Source organism: Bicyclus anynana, chromosome Z (assembly GCF_947172395.1).
Source record: "Bicyclus anynana chromosome Z, ilBicAnyn1.1, whole genome shotgun sequence".
Lineage (NCBI taxonomy): Eukaryota > Metazoa > Arthropoda > Insecta > Lepidoptera > Nymphalidae > Bicyclus > Bicyclus anynana.
This window is the reverse complement of record NC_069110.1, coordinates 8,545,742-8,566,716: the sequence shown is the minus strand read 5'-3', so window position 1 is coordinate 8,566,716 and position 20,975 is coordinate 8,545,742. Positions and strand designations below refer to the sequence as shown.

Sequence of the window (20,975 nt, the reverse complement as noted above, 5' to 3'; positions counted from 1 at the left end):
ACTGACGTTGTCTGAAAAAAACGCGCCCACTCTAGGGTTAAAAACTACTAAGAATGTGTCTAAATTTTTGTCTTATTTGTTAAACTACGCCCGCCACTCACAATTTAGGAAGACAAGGTATTCCATAATATGACTGTGTTGTACTGTTGCTATATGTGCGTCTCCAATATATTATTTTACCTGTGCATTTCAATGTCTCCATTCTGAATGTTATTGTTCTTATGTGTTCTTTTCCAAGATGTGTATTTTTTCAATAGATAATAATATTTCAGGCTACTTTTAAAAAGCTATTGCTGTTCATTTTTGGCTTAACTTAAAATCAAAGATACCTAGAATATTAAAAGTGTACTAAGAAATTAATTTATTGCTTTACGCTTTGTCATTTTAATTTTTTTGAACAAATGTTTCTATCGGCTTACGCATACGCCTTTTTCTTTGTGTATAATATAATTGTCATCAATTCCAATGATATTCGCAATTATTTTTATGTCAACTAAAACTACATCACATATAAAATACTAATAATATTTGGGAGACATCAGAAATTAATTTAAAGGGCAAAACACGAACATTGAACGAAACCCTATAGTCTCACAATTACCACCAGTGTAACCAAATAAACCCTTAATTGACAGATAATAACTTCAAGCAGTTACCAACACCAGGTGTAGGTTATAGGTGTTCCTTAATTGCAAGTCAACAGACACCTTCAGTGCTCGAGTTATTATTCCTGCCGGTCGCCTCAGGTCACCTCTACTTGGTTCCTCCCCACCTCGCCTACCTGACTCAGTCAGCGGCTTTATGGTCAATTTGACATTCGCCGACGCGACCATGTTTCTGTTACACCATAATTTGAACCCTTATACCAGATAACCGTCCATAGTGACACTAATAAGTTTTATTCCCTCTCCCTCCCCTCTTTAATGTACGGCTATATCACTCATCATTTCAGCCGATGGACGACCACTGCAGGACATAGGCCTTTTGTAGGGACTTCCAAACATCACGATACTGAGCCTGCCTGCATCCTGCTAATCCCAGCGACTCGCTTGATCTCGTCAGTCCACCTGGTGGGGGTCGACCAACACTGCGCTTTCTAGTGCGGAGTCGCCATTCCAGCACTTTTGGACTCTTCGAACCAAACCATCGGTTCTTTTGAACTATGTGCCCCGCCCATTGTCACTTCAGCTTCGCAACTCGTTGAGCTAAGTCAGTTTGGTTTGGGTGGTTTGGTGACTTTGGTTCTTCGCCGGATCTCCTCATTTCTGATTCGATCACGCAGAGATACTCCTAACATAGCTCGTTCCATCGCCCGCTGTGTTACTCTGAGCTTTCTTATGAGGCCCATAGTTAGCGACCAAGTCTCGGTCAACCATAGGTCATCACTGGCAACACGCACTGTTCGAAGACTTGTCTTTTATATCACTCATATGGCTATTATATACCAAAAGATTTTTAAAACTCCTACAACTGTCCACATACTACAACAGCTATTGACTAATAAATTGCTCATTCATTTCATTGCTCAAAATATAAAATGTCACACAGGTGGCTCGGGACAAAGAGGCAGTGGCAAGGGACGTGGCGGATCGTCGACATTGCCCTATGTGATACCATGTACCAGCACTGACACGGGTCATAAGTCTGACAGCTCAGACAATTGCGATGACAAGAGGGCTAACGAAAGTAGCAAGGTGAGTAATGCTTTGTTTATTGTAATCCGATTGTTTATCACCGCTTTCGTATTTTTTTTTCTAAAAAAAATACACTTGATTATTGAGCTACGGTATTTTCTGACTTATTTTTATCTTAATTAAGTCTTTAAGCAGTTTAGTATCAGAAAACATCAAAATAGTAATGAATACTCAGTCAGATTTTATACAGCAGTTAATTTTAACTTGAAAATTGGATATTTCAATTAGATGTTATATGACTAAACTAGCTGACGCCGCGCTGTTCCTGTTCCCATAGGAATACGAAGATAATATATAGCCTATAGCCTTCCTTGGTAAATGGGCTATCTAACACTGAAAGAATTTATCAAATCGGACCAGTAGTTCTGAGACTAGCACGTTCAATCAAACAAACAGACTCTTTAGCTTTATAATATTAGTATAGATTAGTATCAAATGTGCTTTACTTTAAACCCTTGTTATTTTATTAATGTATTTTGTTTCCTATCTTGTTTTTTATACTTCTCGATTCAATAGAAGGTAAATAGAAAGAAGAACAATTATGCTGACACATGCTTACAGTAATTGATGTGTAAGTTAATTTTTAACCGCTTTATTATAATTGATAGAGGAAGGTAGGTAGGATATACAATATCTATGAAATAATCATTGCACCCCCCAACTCATTTTGATACAGGCCGTCTAAGGCAAGCTACTGATCTGATGTTAAAGTTTATCTCCGAAGAAAATATATTTCGTCAAGAATTAGTACGATTTCCAGCAGATATCCAAATATCTATTAGCTTTGTTTTGTGTAACACAACATTTGTATGGAGATTGTTTTAAATTAATATCTACACAGTTTATAGCTGGATATCCTGATGTGATTTCTAAATTTGTTCTGTACTCGAGCCCCACACAACCCTTATTCGGAGTAAGTCCTGCCAGTTTTCATATAATTATGATATATATGCCTTCATACTTATATTTAACTATTTACTATTTATAGTATTATACTTCTTAGGCTACAATAGATAAGATAAAAAATATAAAGGCTAATGTAGTTGGCAAACCATGACCACTACGCCAGAAGGCCGCCCGCACGTAGCGCTATTGTCCAAAAGAAACATTAAATACTTGTCTTGTAGGCAGGGCAAAGAGTACTCCGCTCCCACAGAACGCATGTTGGTGATAAAGATAAGGGGAGGACCTCTCCAACAGAGACTCGCTCGAGATCGAATCAGGCTTTGAAATTCAAAAGTCCATCGCGCTCCGTAAGTACTATTGCCATCATCTCAGTAGAGAGTTTAGGTGTTTTATATTCGTCTCGGTGTCGACACCCGCGCTTAGTGGACTAGTGCGTAACGGTACACTTCTATTGCAGGGTCACGACGCGGAACGTTCCCACTCTACATCCTCCGGAGCGGGTGGAAGAAACGAAGCAGGTAATCTTCAATTTATTAAATTATAATGTTTTTTTTAATTGACACTCCCGAGGCGCTATCTCCACTGCCGAGAGAATCGCAACGTGTCCGTCTGAGTTTGCTCTTTCTGATCTTTTAACTTTAAAGAGGACGTGTCCTATCAAGAAGAATTATGAAATCACCATCGATCTCCTATTAAAAAGTGGATTCACAATCAGCGACCAAAAAACGTCCCCACTCAATGAGTGACAAACACAACTTCTTGGCACTCAATTCAAGTAGTCGCATTTTCAATTTCAAACTCAATCCTTAAGGTTAAATTTGCTTTGAATTTGCGATTTTACTTAAAGGCCTTTAGATATAATTTTCTTTACCAATAATTCTAAAACTGTCAAAGCAAAATTGGCCACTTTTTAAGTGAAATTTTCTATATGATTGTGCGTCTTTGTATTATATATAAGAGGTCAATGGAAATCAGAAAGGAACATTGAACCATTATTTTGTTACAATTTAAGGAGACACAGAATTTATTTAGAATTTGGTTGTACGTGAGACTCACGACGATTGTCTTGTCCGTGGATTTGGCGCCTCACATTAACAGGGCCAACATTTTATTTAATAAAAAAAGCATGTTTGGTATATGTGAAACAGATTTGACGCAGCAATCTGCCAATCTTCCTATTTCGAACAGAAAAGTTACTTTGCGTGCACATCTGCATTGTAATTCAGGATGCATTTGCCAAAAATGAAAAGATAGATTTGAACGTGTAGGCGATTTTTTCGATTTCTGGACGATTGGCAATACTATGTTTATTTCTAAATCAGTATGGACTTCTTGTATACATCGAACGCTAATTCAGCTAAAGATTTTCTTCTCTAAACAGTGAACTTTTAAACAGTCTGTAACACAAAAATATCTAATGTAAAATTAAGTCAGCGTGCACTATGTGCAATCGCTTGTATGTATACATAAGTCCATTATATACCTATTTCACTGAGTACTAATAAAAACATATCAATTCAAATTATTTTTATGAAGTGAAAGATGTTATGTTGCACTGAAAAGTAATTAAAGCGACATCTTGTGTTAACAGATCAATCCACTCAATGACAATGCATTTAGTTTTCAGCTAAAAATTATTTAAATAAAACAAACAGTACATACCTACACACAATAACACAGTTTATTTGATAATAATTTTATACCCAACTGATATTAACCTTATGTTAATGGAAAGTTGCACAAACGTATTTATCATAACACTAGCGATCGCCCGCGACTTTGAAAATCTATGTACTCTTTCAACCGCTATTCCGTCCTTTCTATTTATATTTTAATATCCACTTAACTAAAAAGCGAAAAATGCATCATTTTATATTTAAATGATACAAAAAATAATTTTAAAATACCAACATTTTAATTTAAGAAAAAAGTTGAATTTTTCATCCCTATTGAACTTCAAATTATATCAATAGTTAATGTATCTATTATTGAATTTGAATCTAATTTGAAAAATGACGGATTTCATAAAAAACAGTTCCACCCTTATTTGACCCTATAGGGGTCAAATAAGGGTGGAACTTTTAGAAGTTCTTTTTTATGTTAAACCGACCGTTTGTAGACCATTTTTACAAATGTAACTTGGAAAATGACTGATCTTTATTTTTTAATAAGTTTCAACCCTTTTCTGCCCTTGGTTGAATTTTAAAAATTCTTGAATCCTATTAAGTATATTTCTCATTTTTTTTTCATGGTTTATGAACAAATTTTTATAACTGTAACTCTAAAAATGAAGGACTTTCCATACAAACTTTCAACCTCTATTTCAACCCCTTCTGATTTTATTTTCGCGATAAAATAGTATCCTATAACTTTCTCCGTATTACGGTGTCAAATCGTCCCAAGTTTCATTTGAATTCATTCAGTAGTTTCAGCATGATTCCCTGTAAACATGACAGACGAAAAAAAAAATCAAAATATCTTCAATGTACAGAATTGGACCTGTTACAGTTTTATTATAAGTATATATTCAACGTGAAATCGTTAATTAAATTATTGTAAAAAATTACCATGTCTAAATAATATAAATTAAAAACTTCCTAAGCCATTTTTATAGGCTTACTAATGGTTAACGTATAACTTAGTGAAATACGTGAAAGCTTTTCATTGTTTTAGTGATCGTTTTGAGTATCCGGCTTACGTTGCTTAGTTTTTAACATTTTTGCATGTCGTTGTGATTTTTGTCTAAACGAAATGATACTTTGATTTCTTAAAAGGTTTGTGACCTCTGTCGTAATTATCAACAATTTACTAATAAAAGATTTCAGTCACTAATTGTAAACATTTTTATTTGATTAAATACGTCACATACCTACAGTTGTTTTAGATTTCGTGCATATTATATTGTTTCTCTACAGTTCAACGGCACGTACTCTTCGATGACAGCTTTCTGCATTGATTTGATGTGGAGAGTACAATGTCATTTCAGTAAGCATATTGGATATAAGACAAATGTACCTATTCCTGTCGACGGCAATAAGACTTGTTTCGGATATTGGACGAGTTCTGGGGAGTGGGATATTTTCGATAAGGATTGTCACAAAAAATAATTAATGACAAAGATAAAAAAAAATCACTTGTTAGCATTTTATCGACCATAAAATGATAAAAAATAATTTATTAGGATAGCAGCAAATAAAATTAAATAAATTGTACCTCGAGTTGAGTCGATGACGTGACATTGAAGATCTACCGGCGGCGTGGAGTTTCTTAATATTAGATACTTACCTATTGATTAAGCTTCCAATCGTAAGATTAAGAGTTAGAATGATTTTCATCATCGTTAAACAGTAAAAAATGCTTTACATAGTAAGGAAAACTTATTTTCGATCGTAGTGGTAGTATGACTTTATCGATATAGACGAGATAGTTGCAACTGGCACTCCGCACTTCACTAGTTAGCTACTACTACTACACGTGACATTTATCAATGATTAAGTTTGGCTACGTCATGACCTAAGGATGCGGTATAATGGAGACAGTTTAACATCTATTTACAAAAGAAATATTATTTAAAGTATTCATTTTAGAACACATGTTCCTTGAACATTAATTATAATTTTCGTTAAAGAATATAACCCCAGAGTTATGGGAAATACTCCCCAGCATCCTGTATAACTATGTATTTTATAAACTTTATATATTATATTTGTATGGTTATTAAAGTGGAAGTATTTATGTGATTACGACTACCCGTCTCACACGTTTAAATAGTCCTTCGTGTTAGGTAGCCTGGAAGAGTTCACTATCAGTCATAAGGTCGACTCTCGCACTGCATTTTATCCGTAGTTTTAATAAATACACATGTTAAAATCACAAAATCGTGGGATCGTCTCCCTCGCGGTTAACCGGTCGCCAAGCTTCTAGCCTATTCACTAACTTTGCTCTAATAGCCACCATAATAACATCAAATCAATAACAACTGCATTTTTTTATATTCCATAAAGCCCATTTGCTACGAAAAACACAATGTCAATCACACTGGCTAGTATTTTTGATCTGTTAGTAATAGATTAATATTGAATACTAAGTCATGTGACTTATGAATCACTAGGAATAGCTAGTTGGTAATTTTCTTGTTTATCCACCACAGTTCCTCAAAGTTCAAGAATAGGCCAGTTGCAGGCTAATTCGCTATCTTTGACGTATGCTAGTTGACATATACGAAATTGAGATTCTACGTAACAAATGTCATCCGGTGCTTACTGGTGGATGTCATCCGTAGGTAGATGACATTTTGTCAATTGATTTGACGTTTATTTTAATAAGTTAATAATAAAGAGCAAAATAGTGAATAGGCCAGCTGGTCTATGTTGATTCATTCAGAAGATGACTTATGATCGCAGGTTCATCAGGAGACGTGCACCCACGGAAGCGAAAGCTCAAATCCTCAAGGGACAGTCACAAGTCAGACCACAAGAACGACGCGCACGACAATTTGCCCAGCGTGCCACACGGCAATCCATACCAATTGGCCATACACATCCGGAATCAGGTAATTTATTCTTCTTCGTCGCTATACTCTTGACAGAGTGGTCATTGTCGTCATTTAGCGGTGGTGATATTCCTTACCTCCGATTCCTCGTGGATATGATCTCTGCCTCCGATTCCGGAGGGTGTGGGTTCGAATCCGGTCCGGGGCATGCACCTCCAACTTTTCACTTGTGTGCATTTTAAGAAATTATATATCACGTGTCTCAAACGGTGAAGGAAAGAAAAAAACATCGTGAGGAAACCTGCATACCAGAGAATTTTCTTAATTCTCTGCGAGTGTGAAGTCTGCCAATCCGCAATGATGATGTATACACCAATTTTAATAAATATAACTCGAAAAATTAAGTACCTACTCCTAAACTCGTCTCTTAATATTGTTGCGGCAAAAAGTACGACTACCTTAATTCGCATTTATAAAATACTAGCTGACGCCGCGCGGTTTTACCCGCGTGGTTCCCGTTCCCGTAGGAACACAAGGATAATATATAGCCAATAGCCTTCCTCAATAAATGGGCTAACTAACACAGAAAGAATTTTTTAAATCGGATGCGGATCGGAGCGGATGCCTACGTCATAACAGCTACCTGCATGTCAAATTTCAGCCCAATCCGTCCAGTGGTTTGGGCTGTGCGTTGATAGATCACTATGTCAGTCAAGTCACCTTTGAATTTTATATATTTAGATTAGTATGGATACGTACTTAAATTTTGAAATATATTTCAGATTGACCAACGGCAGAAATCTTTGTTCCCTGTGAAGCCCAAACCGCCGAAGGATTTCAACAAGTATCTAATGAACAGGTGCACGTACACCTTGCAAAGCACCGTGAATCCAGAACCACCGGTTGTTGTACCACACAACATGCCCCCACAAATGGTCGATCAGTTTATGGAACACGAAAATGAGAGGTCAGTAGCTAAATTACCAAACAAACAAATTATACAGGGTGACAGCTAAAAATCAGCGCTGCATACTTCGTCATGTAGCATAATGCTGAGCCTAGCCTAAGAGAGATACCTTTTTCAAGGTTGTGCTAAACATAGTAGTAAGGGAGCCGAAGAGGGGATTTTTGCAGTTACTCGAGCGCGGCAGATGAACATAAGGGAATATACCTTGCACGTTGTTCAGTACCTCAACCAAGTATGCGCCTTTAATATTGGTTGGTGTGAGGTCCCTTGTCCTTACTGTAATAGCAGTAAGTCACTGTCTCACCACTACACTATTATACACTATAATGGCCAGCGGCACACGTCCGCCTTCTCTCGATGCCAGAGACAGACTGCCCGCTTTCTCCCACCACCGGTGTATATATACACAAACACTACAGTGGGTACGTTTAAGACAACCAAAAAAAAACTAATATCAGAAATACTTAAGCAGTACGTCAGATTAAGATAAGATAGGTGAGTTGATAACTAAAAGGTGTGCATTTCGAAAATCCGACGATTTGAGCGTAACGTAATAGAAAACCTTTATATTTCTGTTAACCAGCCATGAGCACGGTTAATTTTTTACTTATTTTGAATGAAATAATCTCCCGAATAATCGCTCATGTTTTCTGATGATTTCAGTAAGCAAAAGTAATGAAAATTGTCTTTAAAGTCTGTAGTTTTTTTCTCCACCGCTGAAAGCGAAAGAAGTATATAACCATTTATTCTTTCTATTATCTTGTCTTGTCTACCAAATCTAATCGATTCCAATAAAGCTGTAGTAACTGCAAATTTAGCATCCCGGACTCCCCTACTATAAAAGACGTTTTGGTCTTGACATGTCCAGGTGGTTGAGGCATCGGACACTACAGTTATTGTAAGACATTGTATTTTATGGCACAACTTTTGAATAAACGTCTTTTCTTTACTTTTCCTTCCAAAATCCTATACATAATATTTTTTTTTATAAAATAAGTAGAAACCACGCAGTTCCACCCGCCTAGTTTCCATTTCTCCGTATATAGGTATACGGGGATAAAAGATAGCTTATGATACAAATGTTGGTTTCTAGTTGTAAAATAATTTTCGAAATCGTTTCAGATGATCCAGAGATTACCCCCTTAAACTTTACCTCTTTATAATATTAGTATAGATATAGATAAACATTTATCTTACGGCCGTTTTCAATAACCTACCCAAGATAACGGATAGCTATCCTCGATTATCAGTAAGACTATGTTTACATAGTTAAACTATCTGTCAGTAAGTTATTGAAAAGCAGATAAGAAAAAAAAGATAGATTTTTTAACTTTAGTAAGCGAAATGGCGGATAAATAGGTTATTGAAAACGGCTGTTTATTTGTTTGCCAGGACGCAGTTACGTATACAACATCTAGTAGAGAAGGAGAAGCTAGTCCTTTCGGTGGAACAAGAAATATTGAGAGTACACGGACGCGCTGAACGCGCTGTTGCTAATCAGGTACGGCATTTTGTTTTTTTTTAATTTCTATTTATTACTATAGAGCATCGTTTCCCAACCTGTGGTCCGCGGACCCGGGGTCCGCGAGTACGTGTATAGGGGTCCGCGGTGTCATCTCTGGACCATACATAAATGCTAATGTCACGTAGTCGCTACGCTTACGCGAACGTGCGCCAAAGTGCGGTTAGCGAGACTGAATACGAGTGAAATAAGTGCGTAACTCTCTATCTAAAAGACCCTAAAAAAGCTTGACCTTTGGATAAATCGTACAATTAGAAAAACTGTAATCCTTTTCCAACACTGTCAGCGTTTTTCGAATCCTCTAGAAAAGCAATATTGCCATCACAAAATAATATGATTACACACCCCCGCGCTTAGGTCTTCATAGAATCTGATTTGAGATTACAACATAGTAGCAACATCAACCCGATTTAGTTACAAAAAATCAACACCTGTAATTCACCTGATTTTTCATAATAAACACTTATAAGTAGGTACCTATTTCGTATCTGTATTAAATAAACTAAATATCTATAAATCGGATTTTTTTGTTAGGGATCCGTGAAAACTGTGCTCGATTTCCTAGGGGTCCGTGGCTGAAAAAGATTGGGAAACGCTGATGTAGAGTACAACATTGATAACTAAGAGTGAATGATGAAATGAAATGAAAGCGTGTTCCACTGTAGGCCGCATAATCGCTTTTCAGTGATTACAGCTAAGCGCTTATCATTGGTTTATTTTTTTTTATTCAGGCCCTTCCTTTTTCTGTGTGCACAATACTGCGCGACAAGGAAGTGTACAACGTGCTGGCACCGGAGCAGGAGGAGAAGCGCAACGCGCAGCGCTCCCGCTGCAACGGCCGCCAGATCAACTCTTGGCTGCAGGAGGTGGATGACAAGTGGGAGAAGATCAAGGTGAGTGCACCATTTTTTTTTTATTCCTTACAGGTTAGCCCTTGACAACAATCTCACCTGATGGTAAGTGATGATGCAATCTAAGATGGAAGCGGGCTAACTTGTTAGGAGTAAACTTGTTAGTTTGTCGGTAGGGTGGTAACTAGCCACAGCCTAAGCCTCCCACCAGCGTGACCTGGACCAATTAAGAGAACCTCGGCCCAGCCGGGGATCGAATCCAGGACCTCCGTCTTGAAAATTTACCGCGCATACCACTGCGCTACAGAGGTCGTCATGAAACTAAAATATACATCATCGTGGCCCACAGCGGTCGTTTAAAATTTTTTATGTATTTTCATCTGAAAAAAATATGACACTTTTTTTAAATGGTCCTAACTTTTTTAATTCATAATATATTTCGGATCCTTATTCCATGTACTACACGAAATTAATATTGTTTATATAAGGATCAGCAAAGGATCAGCCTGGCTGTCCAGCGCGGAAATGCAGCCAGTATTCTTGCCACCATTCCACTTGGGCATGATTTGTATAGTTATTAGGATAAGTTATCTTAAGTTCCTTATTGTATTCTTTGTTTATATTAAATTTGGTATGAGTCAACTACCCCATTGTAAGTTCGTGTGGACTTCCAGGAGAGCATGCTGCGACGGCAACATACTGAGGCGGAGGCACTGCACGCGGTCCAACGTATGCTCTGGGAGTGGAAACTCCAGGAGAATGGTCTCTGCGAATTTAGCCACCCGCCCAAGATCGACCCCTCGCACGTGCCGCAAATACACGTGTCGAATTTTGACTTACGCGCTTAAACTTTAAGTTCATATAGCCCGTGTTAATGTAGGTCGCACATCACAACATCTCACATGGAAACCTAATGATTTAATATTCCCGGTCAAGCTTCGCTTTGACTTATGTGTACTTCTTCCCTATCCCTACCCTAAACCTGCCCTACCCCTGATTTGGTTTGGATAGGTTAGCCCGTTCTTGAGTCATAAAATTACAACAATAAGTAACATTCATTTTCATATATAAAAAACGCAAACGTAAACGTTCTATGACAGTTTGACTAGTGACTACAATGCATAAACAATGTCTTAAAGATGACTAGTTTTAAATGTAATGATTTTTACGAGATATTCGGAAAAAGAACATTTATTTTAGTATTAATACATAAAAAAACACTTGAGCCATATTCGATGTGGACTACCAATCAGGTGCAAGCAGGTGTTGATAACCTATTGGAAACTTCATCATTATATACAGCAAATAATTGTACAACAACAAAACAACCAAATGAATTAATTTTCAACAATTATACACATTTTCAACAATTATATACAGTAGTGCAAACTAATGAAAAGCTTGAAATAAGACAGGAGTTAGATATATTCACATAGTTAACAATTATATGTTAAAAGGGGTATAATTTCCTTCTGAATATTTTTAAGTATATTCATCAATACTAAAATATAAAAGCTATACTGTCCATAAAAAAATAAGAATCAAAAAAAGCATTTGTTTTAAAATGGATTTAATAAGCTGAGTTTTCATTTGCTGTGTATGTAAACTACTAACTACTATGTGAATGGCTTTATTTGTTGCACAATATTTGACTTGATTAATTAAATGTATTAAAAATAACTTTACTTTTTATATCACAATTTTTTATTTTATTTTATTATTTATTAAATTATTTATTTTGACATCACAATAACTACAAATATTTCTTTAATTTGTTACATTATTGTTTCTAATGGAAATTTATGGAAAATGCTATGTTTGGCGTTCAATGTGGTGTTGTTATGTGTGACTTGCGTTAACTCTAAGTGTTGTCAGTCTCGTGATCTCAAACATTTATTTTTAAAATTGGTAATACGGCGCAAGCGTAATAAAATTTCAAAAATTTTATCCCACTGTCGTGTAAACCGTTTCTTATGGACTCCTACGGCCAAAGTCTGGTCACGGCTGATTCTCCTCTTTTAAAAGCTAATCGCCACAGTTAAAACAATATTATTTATATCCATAACAAGACATCTACATATATTACGAAGAGAAACCAACAACAATAAATACTAAAAATCAATGTGACAACTGTGTCTGTAAAGGGCTTTCTATTTTACAGAACATGCAGATTTTATACACAGATTAATCAATAATATATAGATGGAGCGTACGGAACTGTGTGACTCTGAGCCATCTTATGTCTGTTGACCATGACTAATAAGTAGAAGTCATGGGACTTAATACGCTATCATATGCTTAGTTGATCACAAGCTTTAAAACTGTAAACATGGCTAGTAAAAGAAAATCACTCTATATCTATTCATACATTTTTTCTTTCATTTAACGATTACTTCATATAACGCTATAGAACGTACTATCCCTTTTGTGTCGTTATATAGAGTTTACACTGTAAATGAATTTTTGATTTTTTGAAAGAACCATCCATTAAACAGGGGTGAAACTAGATTCTAATCCGGATTCTATGTACTAATAGATGTTTATGTTATCTCTAATTTACTTTTGATCGCGTTTCGGAGAGTGTGAAAACCAGGAAACTTCGAAAAGAATCAGCCGCTACCAGAATATTTGGTATATTTCTTGTTTACTGATTAATTTTAGCATACAGTCACAGTTCATACTGTGACTTAGTGATAAGTAAATAAAAATCTATATTCATAGTTACTTAATCTTATACAGTTACTTAATCTTATATAGTTACTTAATCTTATATAGTTACTTAAAAAATATATTGTATAGCCTTTAATTATATTTCTTTTTTGGATCTGTGTTAGATTTAATTAACATTATATAATAAATATAATTGTATGTATACGAATTTATCCTACCTTTATTTGTACAATTATTAGAGTTTTTGTGTGTTACCTTTAAAAAAATATATTCATAATTGTGGTGTACATTGCTTAGATATTTAGAAAGTTTTTTTTCTTTTGTAATTTGTGTATTTTTTCACAGCTTATGACAATTGACATATACTTATGTATTTTCTGTACAAATTATTTAAGTTTTTGATATTCTTTTAAGAAAGATTTGTTTAAAAGGAACTATTGTACTTTACTTTAAGTATAATTTATTGGATAGATCTGTTCATATCACACTTTTATTGTAAAAATGAACAATTTTGCAGTTTTAGTTCTGTTATTTACATGCAACGCTTTATAGTTTTGCCATTTCGTTTAGATTATTATAAAGTAGTTTAGTATAAGCCCATTAAGCATGTCATATGGATGTTTTGATGTTTACACTCCCATAATATTGTTTGTAGATGGACAAGTTTAAAAAAATATTATATGTTAAACTTTCAACTTATTGTCATCATTGATATTTCGAAATAAAGATCTCAAGAAGATTATTGCCTTATTATTTTTACTAGCGGACGCCCGCGACTTCTGTTTTTCACAAATCCCACGGGAACCATGGATTTTTCCAGGATAAAAAGATCTTGGTCTCTACTATTGGTCTTAGCGTGATAATTGCCTATAGCTTTCCTCGATAAATGGGCTATCTAACACTGAAATAATTTTTCAAATCAGGCCAGTAGTTCCTGAGATTAGCGCGTTCAACCAAACAAACAAACTCTTCAGCTTTATTACTAGCGGACGCCCGCGACTTCATCCGCGTGAAACCCTACTACTATTACCCTATCCTACACCCACTCTACAGCTGCCCTACCATACAGGGGATGAGTAGGTACTCAACCCTACTCTACCCTACCCCTACACTACTCCTACCATACCCCTACCCTACCCCAGCCCTACCATGCGACGGAAGCTTAAAAAATGGAGTAACTTTTCCCGTTTTCCCAACATTTCCCTTCACTGCTCTGCTCCTGTTGGTCGTACCGTGATGAAAAGTATATTATAATAATTGTACCAAGTTACGTTAAAATCCGTAGTTTTTGTTTCTATAACGAACATTCAGACAAACAGACAAAAGTTTTACTGATTGCATTTTTGGCATAAGTATCGATCACTTATCACCCCGTGATAGCTATTTTGGAAATATATTTCATGTACAGAATTGACCTCTCTACAGATTTATTATAAGTATAGATAATATTAATATAGATTTCGCAAAATAATGCCTAGATTTGATTTTGTTTAGAGAATATAGAAAGACAGTACAGGCTATGCCACCCACTAATAACGTGGTTTTCTATTGGTAAAAGAATTTTCAATATCTGTCCCGTAGATACGAAGATCCTACAACCTCACAAACTTTACCTCTTTATGGTATTCATATACCTACTTAGATGTGATTTTTTTATCGGAAATTCAATAAATTCCCTGTCAACTGATGCTGGTGCACCATCGGAGACTGTGTCTATTTGTTAGAGGATTGTTATAAGTTTCTGTCTGTCAGTCTGTCTGTGGCACCATAATAGCTCCCAAACGGATGAAACGATTTCAATTTAGTTTTTTTGTATTAAAGGTGACTTATGTGCGAATGTTCTTAGATATGTTTGATGAAAATCGGTTGAGCCGCTTTAAAGCTGTGGGGAGGTAAAATTGTGGAAGATTATAAGAATGTTTGCAGATATAATCGAGTGGGGTCTCAACTGAAAGAGATTAAGATAATATTGATGAAGATCGAGAGTCTAATTAATAATTTCATGACATTCGTGGAGTTTCCATAATTTTCAATTTTATGTTATTTTCAATGTTCAAGTACCTACACCAAAAATGTGCAAAGAAATAAACATATTAGGTACTTAACAGGTCTTTATTTGATAAGTAGCAACCTCTATTGGTTAGTATGTGAAAGTAATGTGTGATTGTATGTAGTATTTGGATACTGTTTTGTGTTGAGTAGCTTGTGAGGGGCATTTCTATGGGGTAAATGATAATAATAATCAACAACCAATTGAATTAATATATCACTTTTAATGATATGTTTGTTTCAACATACAATCACAATTCCATTCTTATAGTCTATTTTAATTTGATTATACATTTAACACATGTACGCTAACATTATATGTGACACTACTTAATTCAGATTAAAGGTCATAGCACACATCGACTCTACAAGGGATCAGAAACCCAAGGTCGGCGAGCCGTAAGCCCCATTCGTACGAGCGCTTTTTTAACTGACGTTAAATAAGCGTTCAAATTATAATGTTCACACGTTAGCGTTTATAAAAACGCGACGCCTTTTTTCGAGCTGTGTTGCATTTTTAATTTCTTACCTTAAGGAAATAGACCTTCACTTTATTTCACGTTAAAAAAACGCTTGTGCGAATGGCGGCTAAGCGCGGCGTCGCCTACCCGTAGCCAAGTCGACGCCGTTGACGGTTGATATAACATTTGCTATGACTTTCAACATATTTTCTCAGACATTTAAACTTTATACTTACTTGAAATACCTGAGGTGTGAAAGACTATTTTGCTATTAAATCCTTTGTTGCATGAAAAATTGGCTTGTCTGAGCTTTTGTATAAAACAGGTGCTTCACTAACAACAAGAATATAGAATACATAATTTGGCAATAATAGTAGTAGGTAAGTATAGTTGGACGCAACCTTTATGACGTCTTCGAAATGAACTGCGGATGCCTCTACACGTAGGTACCTAATACACAAAGTACGCTAAACACAAGCGTGAAGACGAAGACGACTTCGGGTGGGTGGGAGTCGCTAAAATGATGCTCTGCCGCCGCGCCCCTACGTAACCGGTGATGCCTAAAATATTGTATTGCGCAACTTAACGCACGTTCCATGTTCCGAAATGTCATAAATATTCCCTCCGACTATAGTAATCACTAACAGTAGGGCAACAGCAATCAACGAAGTACAGGGAAGTCCTTAACGACTTTCCTAACTACTTGGTTTTTAATACAGCCACCCTGGTAAGATAGAAATGACTCTATTCTGTGCCATCAAATTGCGTACCTAATCTATTAATCCATTTCTAGCCATTTTATTAGCATGCCTATTACTAGGTAATAGTAGCTTTTCGTGCGTTTTAATAGAGATGACATCGTTAAAATTAATTACAAATTTGTTTAACAAGTGTGTTTTCTTTAATACCTTTTAATTGGTTATAGACTATAAAGTATAGACAATGTGAGGAGAAATTAAGACTTAAGTACTTAGGTCAAATGTCAAAGTCCAAGCGTTTTAATAGCTAGCTATAAAAAAAATATTAAACGACTGGAAACTAATGTAACTAGGTAACTACCTATTTATGGAACTAAGTTATAATAAATAGTGCCACGAAAGTAATTCCACTAGGTCATACCAGTTAACCATTTAATTTTATTTTGTGACTTCGTTTATATAAAAGATATATTACTAACATAAAAACTAAATCTACCGATATCTACAGGATATCTATATGGATACTCTACGACCCCAAAACTAAAAGTAAACATACAAGTAGGTAAATAAATGTCGAAATTGTGCATAACAATTAATGGCTACTCTATAATTTAAACATTGAAATAAAAACATAGATAATGTTATTTTATGCTAGACACTCACCATCCAGTAAGTTCATGTACCTGCAGCGTGTCATGCACATCGCGACCAAAACACGATCAGTTTAATCGGATGACCTGCCGTTAGCAAGCATGTGAACTTCTTGAATGGTGAATGGCTAGTATTAGTGTAATTTAATTATGAATCCTTTTTGGACGTACTTGTACTAGCTGCGTGTCAGTAAATGTAGGCTTAAGGCTGGCTGCATACTCGTTTTCCGTGTTCGTTTTCCGAATACATATTTCGATTTGGAATTTCGTGGGACTACCGCAGACTACGTTTTTCTTCATTCAGACTGCATATTGTCAGTACGGATAGTGATAGCATTGTGAACGCACGAAGATTGAGGGCGATCATTTATTTAGGAATAATTGCATTTCTGTTAACGAAACGTAGTTGGTATTGAGTACATCCATTGAATACACGGAAAATCTATGAGAGTCCATTTTATCTGAAGAGAACAAAGTTACGAGCACAAGCAGATACATTCTTTGATTTGATTGACAAGCAGGTTTTTCGACAGATAATATTAATGTTTCTGCCTCATACATAACTATTGAGCTACAATTTTATGCATGAATACGTAAATGGAAATTTCCGAACGTGAGCGTTGGCATAAACGGATTGTACACAAGCGCAGCATTCCGCATGACGTCATTAGGTTTATTCCGAATGGTTTTTCCAAACACGCGGAAATGTTCCGTTCAGAAAAAATCGCACATGTGCTTCACTTCATATATTTTAAATTTATTTCATGCATTCGGTTGTCCGAACACAGAAAACGGATACGATATGCGGCCAGTCATTACTTAAACATTTTATTTTGCTTATAGACAGTAACATTATGTACTATTACTCTAAATTTAGTAGGTATACAAATAAACACGCAAAAGCGTTATAAGAACTCGTACGTAGATAATATAGTTAAACAATATTTATAGCCCGTAAGCTTGTTTGTAGCAAAGTTACTTTATAAAATAAGTAAGAATGATTTCCTTGAAAACTGCTTTTGAGGTTCGTGTAATATAATTAGCTATTAAAATTGTACAATATGACTGTAGTTAGTTATTATTATTATTATAAGATTCTACAATTATATCTACGACATACTAAGCCGCTCTGGAATGCCATTTGTTTTACTTAACAATTATACTTGTATTTTCTAAGCTTACACGATGGTGGACAAGCAAAATTAACATTTGAGAAAGGCATAAACTGAATAAAGTAGGTAGGTATTCTGAGAGTCTTAATATCAAATCTCTGAGAAAAAAGTCACGTCACTGCCAGTTTTCTAAAACACACTGCTGAACGTAGAAGCTCTTTCTCCATTTTGATAGTCGGTTGAAATGTGTGATACCTAAGTAGATTATTTTACTTATCCACCGTCGACAGTTATTTTAGTAGGCCACTTTGACCTTCTTACTACATATTACCTTTTGAAGTTACTAATGCTTATTTCTTTTCCAGTTATCGAAAATAAAACTTGCTATGAAACCGTTTAGAAACAAATATTTAATTTTAGCATTGATGAAACCTCCAAATAAATTCACTAAACTCGAAAGTAGATTATATTATATAAATAGGTTTATTTTTGAGATTGCAGTTGCAGTTACACTAAAACTTTTGTAGAACAATTAACAGTTATAATTTTTATAGCTACTTTGTCAATATAATCTTTAGATACTTTGCAAAATTATATTATTCTAACAATGTGGAATAATTTATACTTTATACTATGACTATTATCTATTAATAGATTTTATTAACGATCAAACAATAATTCAATATGTTAATTTTATTTTTAAAGGTAATCATAAATAGCACGCTTAATATTAAAAAAAAATACTTAGTTTGTATGATGTAGTAGATAGGTACTCGTAAGTATTGTACTCGTAAAGTGGCTATATCAGACATTATAGAGGTACACAGCAAAACTGTCTTAATAATCTTTTGAAAGAAATAGGTACTCTGAAGTTTATTGAATTGTCCTTAATTTGACATTTTCAAACAAAAGCGTTAGGCAGGGTTGTGTGCATTCTCCTATTCTGTTCAATATTTATGGACAGTATATAATGAGACGAACTCTCGAAGACGACGATGGTGACATCAACATTGGTGGAGCAATGTTAACCAATTTAGATGATGTGAGATGGAAATTTGCAAGAGAATTAGGATGGCTAAAAGCGCCATGTCTTAACTGCTTAAAATTTTAAAGACAGGAACATCTCTTTAAACACCAAAATGTGTTCCGTCCGAAATCTTCGGCTTTCCAATATTTACTTAAGCAGCAGGCTGAGACATGGACAATCATATCAGCTGATCGGCATTGCATAGAAGCCTTTGAGATGTAGTAGTGGCGAATAATGCTTCGTATTCCGTGGATAGCGCATAGAACCAATGCATCGGTGTTGAAACAGCTCAACATCTCGAAAACACTTTCCACTTATTCAGAGGATCACTCAGAGATACTTGTTATCACTGGAAAAATGGGAAGAGGGAAGAGACTCGAGGACGTAGCCCGAAGTAATGGTCAGATCAAATCGCACCACTCTTGATACAAAAGTACACGAAGCTCTTCAAGTTGCGAAAAGCCGTGCCGTATGGTGCGACATCATGCGGAGAAAAGTCGTAAATGTGTGAATGTGGAGGAGATCTCATATATGCCGCCATGTTTTATTATTGCCGGTGGTACTCTTATTATAGACACATCAGGTTTAACAGCTACGCCTCAGGTTTATATACAAAGAATGGAACTTTTTAGAATGCATTCTTAGTTTTTTTTGCAAAGTCTTGCTTTGTTTTCTTCGAGTTTTCTACTAATTTATGTTCACCAATTGAAAAATAAACCCAAGACGCCGTGAAAAGTGGCATCCTCTTGTTGTTGATGTCTAGTCGCTCGCACGAAGCGTCTCGCATTGAGGTTTCTAATAAGATCAGCGATAATGTAAAATGCCTTTCCGGCTTCGGTGTTTCCTGACAATAAGCATCTTCTAGGCAAGCTCGCATCAACCTAGACCTGATCATTGCTATTCTGAATATAAAAGACAGTTTTCTTATAATACCTTCTATGTTTCTGATTTTGCCACACTACCCCAGTTAAATAAAACACCCTGTATATTAAATATACAGAAAATGTTTTAAAATCACAAATATTCTTGCTTTCCACGTCGTTTTATGACCCAAACTTTATGTGAACTAAGAATAAAGCTCATCTTTTATGACTACAAAAAATTGTGCTCTTTATCTAATCAGACCTATTCAATTTAAAAATATATCTTCATAACAACATTCATTAATAAGTATAACATTCAGTAATATAAATGAAAAGCGTCGAGGGTTGTACATGTTATGATAGGAACGTATGTAAATGGATGTCAACAGATATTACGTAAGTATCATAAATATTTAAGGTCGATTCTTAAACAGCTCCTCAACAACAGATGGATCGGCCAATGTCGAAGTGTCGCCGATGTTCTTGTCCCCAATAGCAATTTTCCTCAATATCCTTCTCATGATCTTACCAGACCTGGTCTTGGGCAACCCGGGCGCGTATTGGATGACATCTGGTGCTGCGAATGCACCAATCCTGTTTCTCACCAGTTTCTTCAGCGAAGCAACTAAATTGGCGTCGAATGTAGCACCTTCGTTGAGGATAACGAAGCAATACAGAGATTCGCCCTTAACCGGGTGGGGCTTGGATACGACCGCGGCTTCGGAGACCCGCGGCTCCTCGGTGAGGACACCCTCCACTTCGGCGGTGGACATCAAGTGGCCGGAAACGTTCAACATGTCGTCGATACGCCCGGTGACCCACAAGAAACCGTCTTCGTCACGCCTAGCACCTGTAAAATATCACAAAGGTCATCATCATCATTCAAATCATCACCTTCATCTGCCGATGGACGTCCACTGCTGGATATACGCCTCTTGTGTGAACTTTCAACCCCAAAGTCTTGAACCTCCAGCATTTAGCGCTTAATAATGTCCCTATAACCGCGGTTGGCC

At 35.8% G+C, this 20,975-nt stretch overlaps 2 protein-coding genes across 3 annotated transcripts in view; one reads left to right on the top strand and one right to left on the bottom strand.

Annotated features, from left to right (window-relative positions):
* Positions 1-1,548: 1,548 nt before the first annotated feature.
* Positions 1,549-13,841, top strand: LOC112052839 (ankyrin repeat domain-containing protein 12; the record flags this gene model as incomplete). Of its 2 annotated transcripts, XM_052890493.1 has the most annotated exon segments (8): positions 1,549-1,694; positions 2,822-2,947; positions 3,058-3,118; positions 7,004-7,152; positions 7,875-8,059; positions 9,452-9,560; positions 10,313-10,474; positions 11,107-13,841. In XM_052890493.1, coding segments are annotated over 8 exon segments (1,112 nt in total), but the record flags the coding sequence as incomplete, so codon positions are not given.
* Positions 13,842-15,355: 1,514 nt separating this feature from the next.
* Positions 15,356-20,975, bottom strand: part of LOC112052754 (acetyl-coenzyme A synthetase) — a 39,596-nt gene continuing 33,976 nt past the window's right edge. The window contains exon 9 of the mRNA XM_024091990.2: positions 15,356-20,812. Within this exon, the coding sequence (XP_023947758.1) occupies positions 20,376-20,812 (437 nt within the window). The 3' untranslated portion in view covers positions 15,356-20,375. The remainder of the gene's footprint in view (positions 20,813-20,975) is intronic.